The sequence below is a fragment of the Vicugna pacos genome, chromosome 10 (assembly GCF_048564905.1).
Source record: "Vicugna pacos chromosome 10, VicPac4, whole genome shotgun sequence".
Taxonomy (NCBI): Eukaryota; Metazoa; Chordata; class Mammalia; order Artiodactyla; family Camelidae; genus Vicugna; species Vicugna pacos.
Genome location: NC_132996.1, coordinates 10,918,363 through 10,934,605, shown reverse-complemented (window position 1 = coordinate 10,934,605; position 16,243 = coordinate 10,918,363). Strand labels below are relative to the sequence as shown.

General features: G+C 49.3%; 1 protein-coding gene and 1 long non-coding RNA gene across 10 annotated transcripts in view; one reads left to right on the top strand and one right to left on the bottom strand.

Moving 5' to 3' along the window:
* Positions 1-15,181, top strand: part of AMOTL1 (angiomotin like 1) — a 155,480-nt gene extending 140,299 nt beyond the window's left edge. For all 9 annotated transcript variants that reach the window (XM_072968954.1, XM_015241304.3, XM_072968953.1 and 6 more), the window contains 5 exons: positions 3,734-3,924; positions 8,439-8,564; positions 9,598-9,824; positions 13,337-13,591; positions 14,675-15,181. In XM_072968954.1, the coding sequence (XP_072825055.1) occupies positions 3,734-3,924; positions 8,439-8,564; positions 9,598-9,824; positions 13,337-13,591; positions 14,675-14,781 (906 nt within the window). In that variant the 3' untranslated portion in view covers positions 14,782-15,181. The remainder of the gene's footprint in view (positions 1-3,733; positions 3,925-8,438; positions 8,565-9,597; positions 9,825-13,336; positions 13,592-14,674) is intronic.
* On the bottom strand, positions 100-1,425 carry LOC140698641 (uncharacterized). Its single transcript, XR_012076419.1, has 2 exons — positions 1,078-1,425; positions 100-299 (listed from the first exon to the last, which is right to left on the bottom strand). It is a non-coding gene; the product is annotated as an uncharacterized lncRNA (long non-coding RNA).
* Positions 15,182-16,243: the final 1,062 nt, after the last annotated feature.

Below are 16,243 nucleotides of genomic sequence, written 5' to 3'. Positions count from 1 at the left end.
AAGAAGAATATGAAAAGGAATATATGTTTGTATATGTATGACTGAAACATTATGCTGTATACCAGAAATTGACGCAACATTGTAAACTGACTATTTCAATAATAAAAAAGAGCTCATTTAGTGATCAAAAAAAAAGAAGAAATGTGAGGTTAGCATTATTTGAAAAATACCTCTATTGCCACAGAGGACCATTCCCATGTGCACACTCAGTCCTGCGCACACTCACACCTGTTGTTTCCTCAGGTCAGCAAACACAAACTTCCCTCTGTGCATAAAGGCTGCCGTCAGACTGAGGCTACCTGTGGAGGACAGAAGGTTCAGAAACGGGGCTGTCCTGGGAAATCACGGGGCTCGCATCTGGGACTTGTCTTCTGGAGCTGATAGCAGATCCCCAACTGTGTGTGGCTGACATGAGACCAGAGAGAGGCGAGACAGCCTTTAAACAGGACTTGGCTGCCCAGCATCTCCTTAAATTAATATTACAATATTTTAAATGAGTACGTTAATCTGTCTCCTATGTTATGAAAGGCACTTGGGAATTTCCCTGCTTTTGCCTACTCATTAAAAAGATGAGTATCATTTTTTAATTTTTTCCTTTAATACTTCATTTTCTCATTTGACCAGTGAACGTACATAACCAGAAATGTTACTACAGAGAAAGCCTCTGAAACACCTGAAGTTTTTAGTAGTTCACATGGCAGATACTACAGGTTGGTCCAGCTTCTGCCCGGAGCCCAGGACGAGTGTGTTGAGCCCAGCTCTGCCAGCCTCCGGCAGAGATGGCCAGTGTCCCCTCTAGAGTGTGGGGTCACCTGAGAAACCTAGCCTCTCTGATCAGCTTCCTCTTTGTTCACTTTGAGTAGCGCACACATCTGCCTGCCCTGGATGTGGGCAGCCCACGGCACACCCCCGTGTCACCAAAGCACTTATCTGACTCCTAATTTAGAAGGCACACTGAGGTCACTAAATAAATAAAGCCCCTGGTCATCTTCCCCACAACAGAGCAGTAAGCCCGCACTGCCCGCCTCTTCCCGTAGAGAATCATTGTGAAGGGACCCTTGAGAGAGCAGCACTTACAAATCAACACCGCACACAGGGCTCTGCTCTTCAACCGACACCAGGACGCACCTGAGCCTCTCTGCCCGGCCCCCTGACACCACAGAACCCTCAGGTGGCCTCCAGTTACTCCCAGTAACTGGAACAAAGTGCCCTGGAACCTTCCAGAAGGGTGGGTAGACTGGAGGTGGGCAGCGTGGCATGGAATCATGGACTGATTCAGAGCAGGGCTCCAGGGTTGGGATCCTGCCTTCCCCTCCTACTAAAAGAGAGATCTTTCGGGGCCTTCACTTCCTTGTCTCTAAAATGGGGCACACATATTATACTTACTTTATACTTGGAACCCAAGTAAGAAAATCTGCACAGAGTGCTTACACAGCACCTGACACTTAGTTAATGAAAGAAGAACTGTCATTGCTGTTCTCATCATTAACTTCAGAGTCATTTCAAGACAAGGCATCTTTGGTACCCAGGTTTCTCCCTTACTCCAGTTTTTCCAATCCCACTGAAAAAAAGGTGACAGTTCGATTGAGATGGAGGGGAGGGGAAAGGTAAGTCAGGACCCTGGGACTAGCTGGGAAGGGCAGCTCTCAGTGAACAGGCTCTGTTAGTAGAAGCAAGCTCCCTCCACCGGTGGGCGGTGAAGTGGTACTTCAGCATCATTAGAAGCTGGGGAGAGGTGAAAGAGAAATAACAGTAGAGGGGCAAGAGAAATGGACATTTTTAAGAACTCACAGTCTCCTCTTTCCTGAAAAGCCAAAGTAATTGCCGTATCTTACTTCTGCAGTAGTTTTATGACGTAGGAGAGGGAAGTGGGCGAATGTTCTTGAAAAGCAAAATGAGGCCCAGGGCGGTTAAGAGACCAGCCCAAGGTCATGTAGCTCATCAGGGCATTTCTCCCAGATGAACACTTTGAGGGCAAAAATTTTATCTATCTTGTTCGCTGTGGTATCCCCGGCACATGGACACGCTCAGGAAATATTTGTGGACTAGCTGAATGGGCAGCGGAAGCTGACCTGCCTTACCCTTAATCTGTTTTTCTGGCCAGCATGCTTACCCATTAGACTGAGCCATCTCTGTACGCTTGAGTGTTGAAATTCATGCATTTATTTAAAATAGCTCTTAAGGACCTGAGTTAGGTCACCAGCTGGGATGGCAACACTAGGGATTTGGGTAGAAACTGACAGGCATAGATGGCAGCTAAGTGAGGATGTGGGATCTTTTTCTTGGAAAGTTTCTGAAAATGGAAGTTTCTCATCTTGATGGACTGGTTTGTTGGTCCTCCTGCCCTGAGGCTGGGTGCCCGGCTAGATGGGGTGGATGACGTCCTGTGCATGCTGATGCAAACACGTATGTGCCCTCCATTCTATTCTTGCTTAAATGCCATCACTGGCGAGCTACCACTGCATCCCAGAATAATTTTATTTGTAGCTTTCAAGAATCAAATAGAAGCATATGGTTTACAAAAAGCCCATAGGCCTGTTTGTTGTCTTCTGTCTGATGGGGTTGGGTTCCAGCAATGCAGCTCAGATGCCCAGCTGTTGCTCCTGGTCATTTATGTGGTTCCGGGTGAGAGGTAGGTCTCACCTCGCGAACAACTCTGCGAGTTAAAGCTTGCCATCACTGGGAAGAAGGAGGGGATGTGTGTCCCAGGACAGAGAAGAGCTGCAATGAAATCAGTTTCCCCTTGAGTGGCTCAGGCCCGACTGGTCTCCGAATCCTGAGTCCCCAGGATGACCCATCTCCACGGCTGGACGGAAGCCAAGCATCCTCAAAACCCCCTTGTCCCTCTAAGCCATCTGCTTAGACGAGATAGGATCCCTGAGTTAGAAGGGAGACGACCTGAAAAGTGAACATCCTCAGCTCAGGAGCAGACCGGAGGAAACACCCGCTGCCCGCTCTTACACGGACGGAGGGAAAGGGCTGGAGAACGGGCTGCGCTTACGTTGGAGGTTTTTTACTTTGTTTAGCCCTTTAATGTTTATTAAGTGCTTTCATATTTACTATCCTGTTTGATTGCCAGCCTTCCACGTGGGGCAGGTGTTGATTTCTGTTTCCCAGAGGAGAGCAGTGTGGCCAGGAAGCATGCCCCTCAAGGCATCTCACTCCCACTTCCTGTGCCTTCACGTTCTGTCTCCCAGCCTCAGGGGAAACGAACTGCTGAGTCACTTCCTTGAACTCTGGGGAAAATGTATCCTGGACCAGGAGGCCGAGACTAAGACTTCATTCCTGTTCTTGCTCTTGGTATAAATCAACTGCAAGCCATAGGACAAGCCACTTCCTGTCATGCAGAGCTGGATGGAGGCAGACAGACCTGGGTTTGAATCCTGACTCTGCTCCTGATCAGCGTAGAGACATAGAACAGTCCATTCAGCCTCTTAGCAGCTCAGTTTTCTCTTCTGTAAAATCGGGGTAATACTGTCTGTTTTGTAGAGTTCCAGGAGAATTAACTGAGATAGAGGAACTGGGGAGGTGAGGATGATGGTGTGAGGATCCACTCCGCTCAGGTCATCCACGCTGGAGAGAGAGCACGAGTGATGATGATGTGTGTGTGAATGTGCTGCAGGGTCTGGCTGGACCATGCGTGCTCAACGTGGGTAACTCTGTGGACGTGGTTTATGTGGTCAACTTTACAGCCCCAACTCAGTATTGAGATGTGCCATCTTTGCTTCTCCAGAAACACGGAAATGGCCAGCCAGCCAGCCTGCCAGAATACAATGCCCCGGCCCTCATGGAACTTGTGAGGGAGAAGGAAGAGCGGATCCTGGCGCTGGAGGCCGACATGACCAAGTGGGAACAGAAGTACGTGGAGGAGAGCACCATCCGCCACTTCGCCATGAACGCGGCAGCCACTGCGGCGGCCGAGAGGTGAGACCGGGTGGGAATCTGCTGCTCAGAAAAGCACAGCTGGAAAAAAAAAGAGGGGTTCAGGGCTGCATCCCAGGGAGTGAGAGCAGTTAAAAATAATTTTAAAGTGGCTATAGTGCTCATTGGAGAGCAAGACAGTGTAACATTTCTAGGGGAGGATTTTGGCAATCTGTACCTCTCCTTTGGTTCCCAAATTCTAGTTCTCGACATCTATCTTAAGGAAATCACTGTATAAGTGCCTGAAGACTAAAGTCCAAGGATGTTCATGCCAGTGTGGCTGAAAACATCAGTACACTTAAAATAGCCTAGAGCCCAACAAGAGGGATTCATTCAATAATTTTAAGTACAAAGTACATCCACACAGTAGTAAGGACCACTATGTGGTCTTTAAGAAGGATGCCGGACATTGTAAATCAACTACACTTCAATAAAAAATAAAATTAAAAGAATGATGCTGGGAACGTAGACTTTATGCTCTTCTTAACAGTGGGTTCGTTTCATGGGCCAGACAAGAAGAAGATGTAATCCTCTTACCAGCCCTGAGAGTGGGAACTGTTATTATCCTCATTTTGCAGGTGAAGAAATGAGGCTTAGAGAGACGCAGTGGTTCCTTCCAGATCACACTGGTAGTAAGTGGTGGGACCACGTGTCCAGTGGAATTGGTCTGACTTAACGCCTGATTTCACTTGTTTTGAGATTGTTATCTGCAGCTGTCAATTATTACTTCTGTTGCTTTATTTCCTTTGTTGTAGGAGCACAGCCTTATTCTTTCTTTAAAAATTGGTTCAAAATGCTCAGTAGTCCACAAAATAATTCTGTTAAGCTATTCCCACGTCTGAATGAGTGGGTAGTTCCCCTCGACTGCTGGACCTCGCCTGCGTGCATTCCTGCTGCACTGACTTTGAGTGGCTATGCGTTCTGCCGGTCGGGGCTCTCCCCGCCCTGCTTTTCGCCCGTAAGTGATACCAGGTGTTGAATTCAGAGTTGCTCAGCATTTACTGAAATTTTGAGTCAGTATATTTGGAGGAGAGCCTCAAACTTTGAAGGAACATCCATAAAACTGGACTTAATTAGAGCTCTTGTTGTCCCCTTTGGGGTGGTGGGGCCGGAACCAGGATGGAGGTGTAAACACTGAGAATGCAGCCCCATCATTTACTCGGTGCCCCACTTCCACTGGCTGTGTGATTTCTTCCTTAGGGAGGAAGAGAAGACCTGTTGGGGTGCAGGGGGGATACTTTATAAGCTCTGTGTGGGCTTTCATGTTTGTTACTTAAATAAAGAAGAATCATTAGCTGAATGCTCAGGTGTCACCCCCAGGAACTCGGAGAGAGACCAGTGCCACCCACATGGGCATGAGTGCCTCCCCTGGGGGCACACGTGCACCTAGAGAGACTTGGAGACTCTAGTGGAAAGTGACCATTTGGGGATCCTTTCCTAGGGCTCTGTGCTGTGAGGGAAGCCGGCCCACAGCGTCCCCTCTGAGCGAGCCTTCGGGAGTGGAGGTGGGCATGGCTGGAGCGGTGGAGGAGGTTGCAGCCTCCAGTTCAGTCCTTGCTTTGGATGGGTGAGAATGGTGAAGCCCTTGAAAGCGTGTCTTGATTTTTCCATGATTGAGATGTTTCTATTTTCAGCTTTTTGGTATCTAAGGCAAAACCTAAATCACCTCTCTCTCCCGAGGAAGAGAATAGACCATCGTAAAGGTACACGGAGGGAGCCGGCCTTCTTTGCCAGCTTAGTCTAAGGCATCGCTGTCAACGATTGCCCTGGGAATTGTCTTTCCATGTGACTTTTGACGGAAAAAACAGAGGGAGGCAGGGCGTCCACGTTCAAGGCCTCTCCTCCTGTGGCCAACTAGGGGTGTCCGCACAAGCCTTTCCGAGTGTCACTTCCTTTATTCAGAAATGGATTTGATAATTTCTGAAATGGAAATGATAATTCTTGGCTGGTTCTGAGCAAGGAGCCAGACCACATTCCCCTGGCTGAGGACACTAATGCCCCAATCATAGGGTCAATGCGTTACCTTGGAAGCGTGACCCAGGGCCTTTATATGTCCTGATTGTCTCAGCTCTTAACTGATTTATCAGATGAGATACATGTTTGGGATCCTGAGGATGCATGAGACTGGAATGTAAAATCAGAAGTGGGGGAATGAGCAAGTCTGAGGCATAAGACCCCTAGGTGGACACAGGACAAGGCTGGGATGGTGGGGAATTGTGGGAGAGATGAGTAGAACCAGACCCAGTCCACACACAGCCAGCCCCACTCACACCATGCTAGGCCCTGCCTTGTCCATCATCCTTTGAGCAAAGAATAGTCCCATGGGATTTACCTATCCCCTTTGCTCTCCTCTTCAGCCTTGTTTGAAGTCTTGGATGGATTGATGGATGGAGACCCTTTCCACCATCTCTCCCTGCCCCCCTTCTTTGCTTCCATATATATTTATTAAGCACCTAACAGTTCCAGGGAAACTCCCCTCCCCCAATGGACTACTGCTTCCCGCAGTCTCAGGAAAAATCAGCGCAGAGGAGGTCAGGTTTTTAGCTCTGACTTAATGTTCTTTCCAAGAAAACCACTGTAATGTCAGCATTGCTCTTCTGTTGATAAAAAGGGAGAAAAGGAAAATGAAGAATTTTTGAGAGAGGTCAAAATTCAGAGCTCTTATTGTCTTGATGCCAAATGGGCTACATAAGAATTGGTAAAAATGACTATTTCCAGCCATTAGTGTGGGGACTTTTCAGCTACTGCTGCATGCTTCATGTTAATGGGTGGTGTGATTTTTGTCTACCAGCTGATTTTGCCATCTTGGTGCAACCATGGATCAGAAGCGTGCGAGGTTGGGCCTGTTCCGTATGGGTGAAGGTTTGGAAACCTTTTACATATTTCACAGCAAGGTAGTATTTTTTTGGAGAGTTGTGTGTATTTACCTTCTAGGTTGTTTTCATCTCGTTGTACCCGCCGTCCTTGGCAGTATAAACGTGAATTTTTGCATTTGTCTCCAGCTCTCTGTAAATTCTCCAAAAGTAAATCCTCTGAAAATATTTCTGGCCACTAATTCCTGTGTTGATGATTTTTGCTCACCATGGAGTAAGTTTATAATTTTGTCAGTTTTGTTTAAAGCATTTTGCTGGCTTTCGATGTTATTTGGCTTTGCGGTTTGTTTTCAGTCACAGTTTGCCCTTAGCCTCTCATTCTCACGTGTGCCCTCTTTGTTGGTTTATTTTATCTTCACGTATCTTTCCTGAGATCTTCTTCATGAAGACACAGGAGACTTCGGGAGCAGAGAGGGAGGGTTAAGGGAGTGGGCTTTGGAGTCAGAGATATCTGGATTTGAATCCATTTCCACCTCCACTTACCCGGTGTTCTTGCAAAGTCACCCACTGGTTCATCTGTAAAATGAGGATAATAATTCCTATGGCACAAGCTCCTGAGAGAACTGAATGAGATACCAGGGGTAACGAACTTCACCCAGGCCCTGGCATGAAGGAAACGCTCGTTCATGGGCAGCCGTTGTTAAAAAAAGATGAAAAAACAGCCACTCCTTTGCTGTTTATGGGTGTTCTGGTAGAAAAGAGCTGTAAGATTTTCAATATGATTGTAACATTGACATCTGAAGTTAAAGAGATGTGAAATATTTGGCTGGATCATGTCTTACTAGTTGAAGATTCACTGATCAGAGACATTATTGTACCTTTCAGCCTAAGCTATCCTTAGGGCACTTAGATGGTGCAATCATCTTATTTTACCCATCATCGTTAAGGAGGAGTAATTAAGTGGACAAAACCAGCGGCAGGCAGAACAGTTACCTCTGACCAGTTGCCTTCAGGCATCTGCTTCTGGATATACTGCTTTGCATCCTCCATGTCTCTGTCCCTCCTCTCAGTCCACGCCTTCAGCTCGACTTCCCAAGGGCAGAGTGTATGTGTCTTTGTCACCCCTCTGCCCTGCTACCCAGCATGGTTGTCACACTGAACGGACCTGAATCTTAGGCAGGGGCTCATAAAGAAGTGAGCTTGAATGCAAGCATGAAGGGAACCTCAGTCGGAGAAGCCTTGCTGTCCAGGAAGATAGTCTCTGTTTCAAGGATTTCCTGAGCCCCCATTTACTGTAAAATGCTGAAATAGTTGCTGTCTGGGTGAGAAACAGAAACAACACTGTAACTCTGATTGAGAACGTGAAAAAGGAGAAGTGCGTATGAAGGAGTACAGCATAGAAATACTAACAGACATGCTAGTGTCAGTATCCACATGTCAGTAGATTAAACCTGTAAGAGTTCAGTGTCGGTATTCAGAACGTGCCGCATGGTTTGCTATATACAATGTCGTTAGTAAAAGGGGCAGGGAATTTGGATTTGGAGGATTCTGTTTTCCTTAGATACTGTCTGAATTTTATCCATTTAGGGAGAGAACTGGCCAGGATTTAGGAGAGGGAAAGGGGTGAGGGAGTTTGTGGAGATGTGTGGCGTCCCCGGACCCCTCCTTCCCTGTGAGGCTTTGCATCATTTTCTGTATCACCAGGGACACCACGATCATCAACCACTCGAGGAACGGCAGCTACGGCGAGAGCTCGCTGGAGGCCCACATCTGGCAGGAGGAGGAGGAGGTGGTGCAGGCCACCAGGAGGTGTCAGGACATGGAGTACACGTAAGGGACAGCTGTGTGCCTGGCCACCAGGCTCTACTCCGGCCGCTCACCTCAAGACCCTAGTGGGGCCGCCAGCCTGATGTTGACATGCACGCCCCAGCCCCTTCCTTTTCTGGACAGCTTCGAGCTCCCCTCTCCTACCCCTTCCCTGCCCTAGAGAGAAGGGAAAGCACCCACTCAGCACCCACTCAGGGTGGAGCCTGAGGTCTCTGGGGGCTGCTTTCATGTCAGAGGCAGGTTTTCACATGGAAGCTCATTAATGGCAAGAATTCAGATGCACATGCTTTTTCTGGGTGTCTGTCTCTGCAGCCTTCTAGACGTTACCAGCTGGACAGGAGAAATGTCTCAGGGCTTTTGACACAGGATTTATATGTTCCGGCCAGAAATAAAGAACTCACGTAGCTAACGCTTTCTTCCCATGGACTAAACACGACATCCAACAGGTTCTGTGACCTGGCAGAGCTAGCCTGCCGCCCACCCCCACCCTGCCGGGGAGCCCTGGGAACCTGAGCTGCTCACTTGGCAGATAGGAAAATAGGTCAGAAAATGGGCCCAGTGAGTTACTGTTGGAGAACAGAGAAAAGAACTCGAGTGTTGGCCTTCTGGGGAGAGCAGCAGCTTCTCCCAGAAAACCTGTCATCTTTTTTTCCTCAGAAAATAGGGAGATTGACTCTGGTGGGCAGCTCCCCGCGTGTGAGGCTTGAGGTTGTGCTGCCTGCTGCTCCTCCTGCCCCCTCTGCCAGGGTCCTACACACGTGGGTCCAGGAGGCCCTTGCTGGGGGCCCCAGTCATTCAGACTATGTCCTTGGGGTCCCAGGACGTCCCAGAGTCACCTGAGGGGCCGGAGAAGGTGCACCCTTTTAATCTACTACAGAAGATCCATCTCAGACAATATGGAGATGGTAACTGTTTGAAGACACTTAACTCTCCCTCCCTCAGTTATAACTGAAGTCCCTGGGCAACCTGAGAGAAATGTTCGAGTTATTCTAGCCAAATGGCGTTGGATCGTGACTGTTTTGTTTTTGTTACACAGTATTAAAAATCTGCATGCCAAAATCATAGAGAAGGACGCCATGATTAAGGTCCTCCAGCAGCGATCCCGTAAAGACGCCGGGAAGACGGACTCCTCCAGCCTGCGGCCTGCTCGCTCCGTCCCGTCCATCGCTGCAGCCACCGGGACGCACTCCCGCCAGACCTCGCTCACCAGCAGCCAGCTAGCGGAGGAGAGGAAGGAGGAGAAGACCTGGAAGGGGAGCATAGGTGAGTCCTACCTAAGTCAGGCAAGCCCCGCCCATGCCCAGGTGAGACCCACCCCTCCCTAGGGAAGCGCCGCCCCTCCCTGGGTGAGCTCCACCCCCCAGGCAGGCCCCGCCCCTCAGAAAAGCCTCACCCTCAACAGACGGTGAGCCCCGCCCCTCCCCAGGCCAGGCTCTGAAAAGCAGGAGCCACACAAACATTGATTGAGAGGCACCTCCTTTGGCCAAAGGAGTTTGGACACTCTTGTGGATGTGGAAGTGTCCTTAACTGTCTCCAAATCTCGGCTGGCTCACCTGTGGAGTGGGGAAGGATAATCAAACATACTTTGGTGGCAGAAGCAAAGGCCACCCCGCCAGAGTCTCTGTTAACCGTGGGTTGATTCACATCATAATTATTATCGTTACTGTTGAAAGTTGAGGTGACTCTTGCAATAAAAAATATTCTAATGGGGAAATCCCCGAGACCCTGGGCATCTGAACTTGGCTATCCCCCAGACCTGTGGTAGGACTCTTCCATCTCTGCTTCTGTGTCTAGAAAAGCAGGGTGGTGTCTGGAGGTGTCTGCCCTGCTGTACCCCATGGGGTCTTGGCAAGGGCAAAATGAGATAATGGAGAGAAAGCACTTTGGAAGCAGTGCCCTCGAACGTGAGAGGTAGGTGGCGGTGGTTTTGTTGGATTGTTGTTGCACAGACAGAATGTCAAGGAGAGTTCTGCAGACGTGGTCTTAGCCATGAACAGGTTCCTGGGGTGAGGGCGGGCTGGTTGGCGGACTTGCTGAGTCTGGAGAGGAGGCGCAGAGCCGGCCACCGTGCAGGCAGCACTACCAGACGCATGTCCTCTGCTCTTGTCCCGGCTCTTTGCAGCCCCAGGGGCCTGGCCCTTCTTTGATGCATTTCCCTGGGTCAGTGTGTTTTGTTTATCTATGGAGCCAAGAGCCTGTTTTCCTCAGCACAGAACCCCAGAGGAGCCTGCTTGTTTCACACCAAAGAAGATAAGAGCTTCCAGTATGAGCCCAGAGTTGGGAGGGATCAAAGGCGCCCAGCCAGAGTCCCTGTTTGAAGTCCCCCCATGGGTTGCTTCTGCAGCCCCTGGCCTCCAAGGAAATGCACTTCAAAGAGGACGTGTGTGGACAGCAGCTGGGATCATCCAAGACCCTCCCAAGGACACTTAGCTCCCCTCCCCAGTTAGAAAGCCTAGGGGGCAGTGCTCAGACGGGCATGGCAGGGGAGTCTGACCATGTTCAGCTCGGATGGAAACCTCCCTGGCAGACGTCGATTTGGAACATCCAGCCAGGCAGGCATTTCTCTGGGGTCTGTACCCCTAGGATTTGGCTTGTCTCAACCAGGCCTGGGAGCCTGAGGACCCGGCTGCAGGAGAGTAGCTGTGCTGTCTGCACTGCTGTTCCCATCATTATTGTAACTGGTGTCCACGTGTCACAAAAACAGACCGGGCCCTCTGAGGTCCCAGGCAGAGGCACACATGCAGTCCCCAAAGTGTTGCCACAGTCTCTTGCCTGATGGGCTCTGGAAGGAGGTAGAGGTGGTCGTGTACACCTTCCTGGTGGCTCAGGGGCTGCCTGATGACGGGCTGGCAACTTAGTTCCACAAAAGCATCCTTGCCAGACTGTGGCATTTTGACAGGCAGGGTGATGAGGCAGAAGGAACACAGAGTGGACTTAAAGGCAGGCACAGCTGGGTTCGTTTGAATCCCATTTCTGCTGCTTAGATGTGAGATACTAATTTCTCTGAGCTTCCATTTCCTTTTCCGTTAGACAGAGGATAACAACAGGATGTACCTCATATAAAATGGGACGACGTGTGTAAAGCACCTAGACAAAGACCCATGCTGCTCAAAGTGTGGTCCAGGGACCAGCAGCACCCACATCACCTGGGAGCTGGTTGGAGAAGCAGAATCTCAGGCCCCACCCACTGACTGAATCTTGATTTTAACAATGTATCTAAGCAATCTGCATATTACATTCTGAGAAGCACTGCTGTAGACAAACTGAATGGAGTTGCATTGCATTATGAATGGGCACCTGGAACTAACCCTGGCAAAGAGACCTTATGAACTGCCAGCTCGTTAAGATAAGCGAACAGACACTTGATTGTGCTTACCGCATTTTCTGCAGGCTAGTGTTCTGGAGTGCTGGCACTTTTCTGAGTGGGGGCTGTATTGTACAATTGGAACAGTCACTCTCCTGCCCAGCTTTGCAGGAAGACATTGAGGAAAGGGGACACCCCTGCACCTCATGCTTCCCTTTTACCCAGCCAGCTCTCCTTCTTCTCACCCCAGCCTCTGTTGGGAGGGGGAGAGGAAAAAGAGGGCTGAGTGGCCCTTCCCTGGAGCCCAGCGGCTTCCTGCTTCTTGGAGGACGTGGCTCTGCGCTGCAGGGATCTCTCTGGGGGAACAGTGTACACATCTCTATGTTGCCCGGACTGGGAAGCCTGTTTGTTTTGACCCGGGGCCCCCAGGAGACCATTTGTTACCAAGAGTGGGGTGGAGTTTGGTGCTATTCAGCAGAGCAGCAGGCCAGTGGGACCTGTTGTGTCCAGGACCAGGGAAGCCTCCAGGTTTTCTTAAGCACACGACCACGCTCAAGGCTAGCCCTTTGAGAATGCAATAATGCCATTGGCAGCAACCTGGATGGACCTAGAGATTATCATACAAAGTGAAGTTAAGTCGGAGAAAGACAGATATCATAGGATATCACTTATATGTGGAATGTGAAAAAAAAAAGATACAAATGAACTTATTTACAAAACAGAAATAGACTCACAGATACAGAAATCAAGCTTCAGGTTACCAAAAAGAGAAAGAGGAAGGTGGGATAAATTGGGAATTTGGGATAAACAGATACACACTACTATATATAAAATAAACAACAAGGCCCTACTGTACAGCACAGGGAACTATACTCAATATCTTATAATAACCTATAAAAAATCTGAAAATGAATATATATATATAATATATATATACACACACATATATATATGACTGAATCACTTTACTGTACACCTTAAACATTGGGAATCAACTATACTTCAATACAAAAAATTTTTAAATAAATAAATAAAATTAAATAAAAAAGACTAGCCTTCCTGAGCCATATTGGGTTAAACAAGCATCATCTCTAGAAGGCCTGGCAGGAATGCCCCCACCCCGGACACTCTGCCTCTGACGTACCTTTTCTCTGTTCTTCCATAGCACCCTGAGAATAACTGTACCTATCATTTGTCAGGTGACATTACTATAACAAGTTAACTTGACAGCTCCTCCCCTGCCCCAGATTAGGTGTTGAATTTTTTTTTTTTTAAGAATGGCATTGAAGAGGGGAGGGTATAACTCAAGTGGTAGAGCGTGTGCTTACCATGCATGAGGTCCTGTGTTCAATCCCCAGTACTTCCTCTAAAAATAAATAATTACCTCCCCACCCCCGCCAAAATAAAATCAGTAATACAATAATAAAGTTTAAAAAACAATGGCATTTAAGAAGCTGTTCTTCGCCCTCAGGGCTGCTGCTGGGGAAGGAGCACCACGAGCACGCGTCTGCCCCGGTGCTGCCCACGCCCGCGGCCCCCGCCACGCCGGCCGGCAGCGCGCACGCCAAGACGGGCAGCAAGGACAGCAGCACGCAGACGGACAAGGGCGCCGAGCTCTTCTGGCCCAGCGTGGCCTCCCTGCCCACCCGCGGCCGGCTGAGCGGGACCCCTTCCAACAGCCCGGTCCTGAAACACCCCGCGGCCAAAGGGGCGGCGGAGAAACTGGGTACGAGGTTCCTGCGTCCTCTCCCACGCCTGGGGTCCCCAGCTCACTGGCCTGAGATGGGGCGCCTATTGTTGAGCTGGGAAGGGAGAGAGAGCACCAATCGACTCTTACTTTATGGGTTTTCTCATGGTTATGTTACCCCACCCACTTAGGCTGCGCATGCTCTTTATTATTCTGGGAATAAAATGTGTGTAGAGCCTCTCAGCTTATTACCATTGAAGGCAGTACACGACCTTCACCTGCCCTTGTAGTGTATGCTCTGCAACTAGCCCTTCCCCAGGAGGGATGAAAACCGACCTGCAGGCGGATGTCAGGGAATCAGCTCCCCCCAGCGGTTTGGGAGCTGGTACCAGGCACCAGGTCCATCAGGAGCATCAGGCGTAAAGATGTTGCCTTCAAGGTGTTCATTGTCGAGGATTCGGGGTCGGGAGCATCTCCTGATTGAGCGAGAAGATTGAACTGGAAAGCAGGTGAACTGTCCCAACACTCAGGGCAGTACTGAGAAGTTGCTTTCAAATATGTACAAGAAGACAGCTCAGACGGAATTTGGGGATGATTCCAGGAGTGTCTGTGGGGAGAACAGACTTGGCTTTGGACTAGTCATAGTCATGGGCTGAGGGTGGCCCTCTTCAGGAATTGTTTGGAGGAGGTGGGGGCTGTTGGGGGCATAAATTATTTTCTCCAAGGGAGTTCTTTATTTTCATTCTCCAAAATCGACAAGTAAACAGTGTTGTCAGTTTTGGGAGATTTAATTCTTTGAACGTCGTTTTCCCAGGAAGGCAGGGTTGTGGCGTGAACTTGAGGGTTTAGAGGAGAGGGAGAGGGAGCGGGTGTGAGGACTCCGCACAAAGTCTCGACGAGTTCACCCACTCAGACCTCTCCCAGCACGCCCTGGGATTCTGGTTTCTGAATCCCAGGGCCAGTCTTTTTGCTTTTGTCCGCCGTGGGCTGGGCTCTGGGGCCTTACCCGCGTGCCCTGGGGGTGAGGGGTGGTATGGGAAATGATTCCATTCTAGAGAGAGCTGGGGAGACCCGTGTTCCTCCTGGGGAACGGGCTGCTCATGTGTCCCTTCTGTTTGGCAGAGAATTCTCCCAGCCACGGGAAGTCACCCGACCACAAAGGCCGCGTCAGCAGCCTGCTCCACAAGCCCGAGTTCCCTGATGGAGAGATGATGGAAGTTCTCATCTAACACCGGCGTCCCTGTTGAATTTCCCAACAGAACACTGACAAGCGAGGAACGTGGCAAAGAGAAAGAAAGAAAGACCAAGAAGGTTGTGAATGGGTAATCACGAATGATTTGAACTGAGGATTTCAGATTAGTAAGAACCCTTTTTATAAATGTTAAAAAAAAAAAACCAACAAAAAACAAAAAAACAAAAACAAGGAGACCTGCATGACTGAAGAGGAAGAGAGGGCCATGGATTTTTACTACATATGATGAAAGAAAGAAGATGCATGTAGGTTTGGAAACAGAAGAAATAAGGAATGGAATTTTTCATTGTACAGAAAATGTATCTCTTGGGGAGGGTCTGTGTACACCCAGTCTCTGGTTATAAACAGATAAACCTGAGCATGGATCTGCCTTGGAATACGCCCATTCTCCTTGCCTCATAGCTTGTTTTGCTTAAGAAGAACCCCCTAGAAATCTCGGAGCATCCGTCTTGACATAATGTATGTCGTCTGTGTCTTCCGCGGGGTGTCCTGTTAATGCGTGTGGACATGTCCGTGCGGAGGGATGTCCGAGGTGACGGGGGGTTTAAAAGCCCATCTTCACCTCATTACCTGCTGCTTCGAATTTTCAGGAGACCACAGGGCCTCTCAGCTTTTCTGGATTGAGCGGTGTTTCCTAAGCAGGATGGGAACTTTCTGGTCTTAGTGCTCCTCCTCCCTCCCTCCTCTGAGTTCATCACGGTCTCTGCTTCATTTTCTTTACTTTTACCCTTTTTATTTGTTTGGGTGTTTTTTTTTTTTTTTTTTTTTTTTTTTTTTTTTTTTTTTTTTTTTTTTTTTTTTGGAATAAGCCATGGCAGAATTCTTTAGCTCTGGGGTTAGCGCAGTCATCTGAACAGCCGTCATTCCTGCTGTGTTTCCTAGCGACCTGTGGGACAAAGCCGTGTGCCGGCTTCCTGGCTGTTTCCGCCCGCTTTGAGGAGCTGGGCTGCCCCGCGTTTACCTTGTTCTGACTCTGAACTAGGTCAGTTCTGATGAGGCGGAAGACCCGTGACCGCTGTGGCATCATGCTTTCAGCTCATGGCGCTGACTTTTCTCTCCCATCTGCTCTTGGGTGGAGTTTGGGATCTCCACCTCATTGCTCTGTGGAGGTAGGACATTTAGGATTGCCCTCCAGGAAGGAGTAACACTTGATTGGTGGCATCCAGGATCTTCCCTGGCGCCTTGTCCCCCTTTCTGCTGTTTGTGGTTCTCGGGCGTGTCCACGCCTCCGCCGGCCGTTCGCACGCCTCCGGGCGGGCGCAGTCGGTGAGCACGCAGACCCTGAGACTCATTGTGTTGTGTCAGCACATCAGTCATCAGCTCTGCCCCGCCGGGAACTCGCTTTGGGTCTACACAGTGTGATCGGGTTTTCCAAGGTTTGGTTTGGGACAACTTGTCCAAAGTAAGATGGAAACACCAGGTCAAAGAGCCAGGAGGGA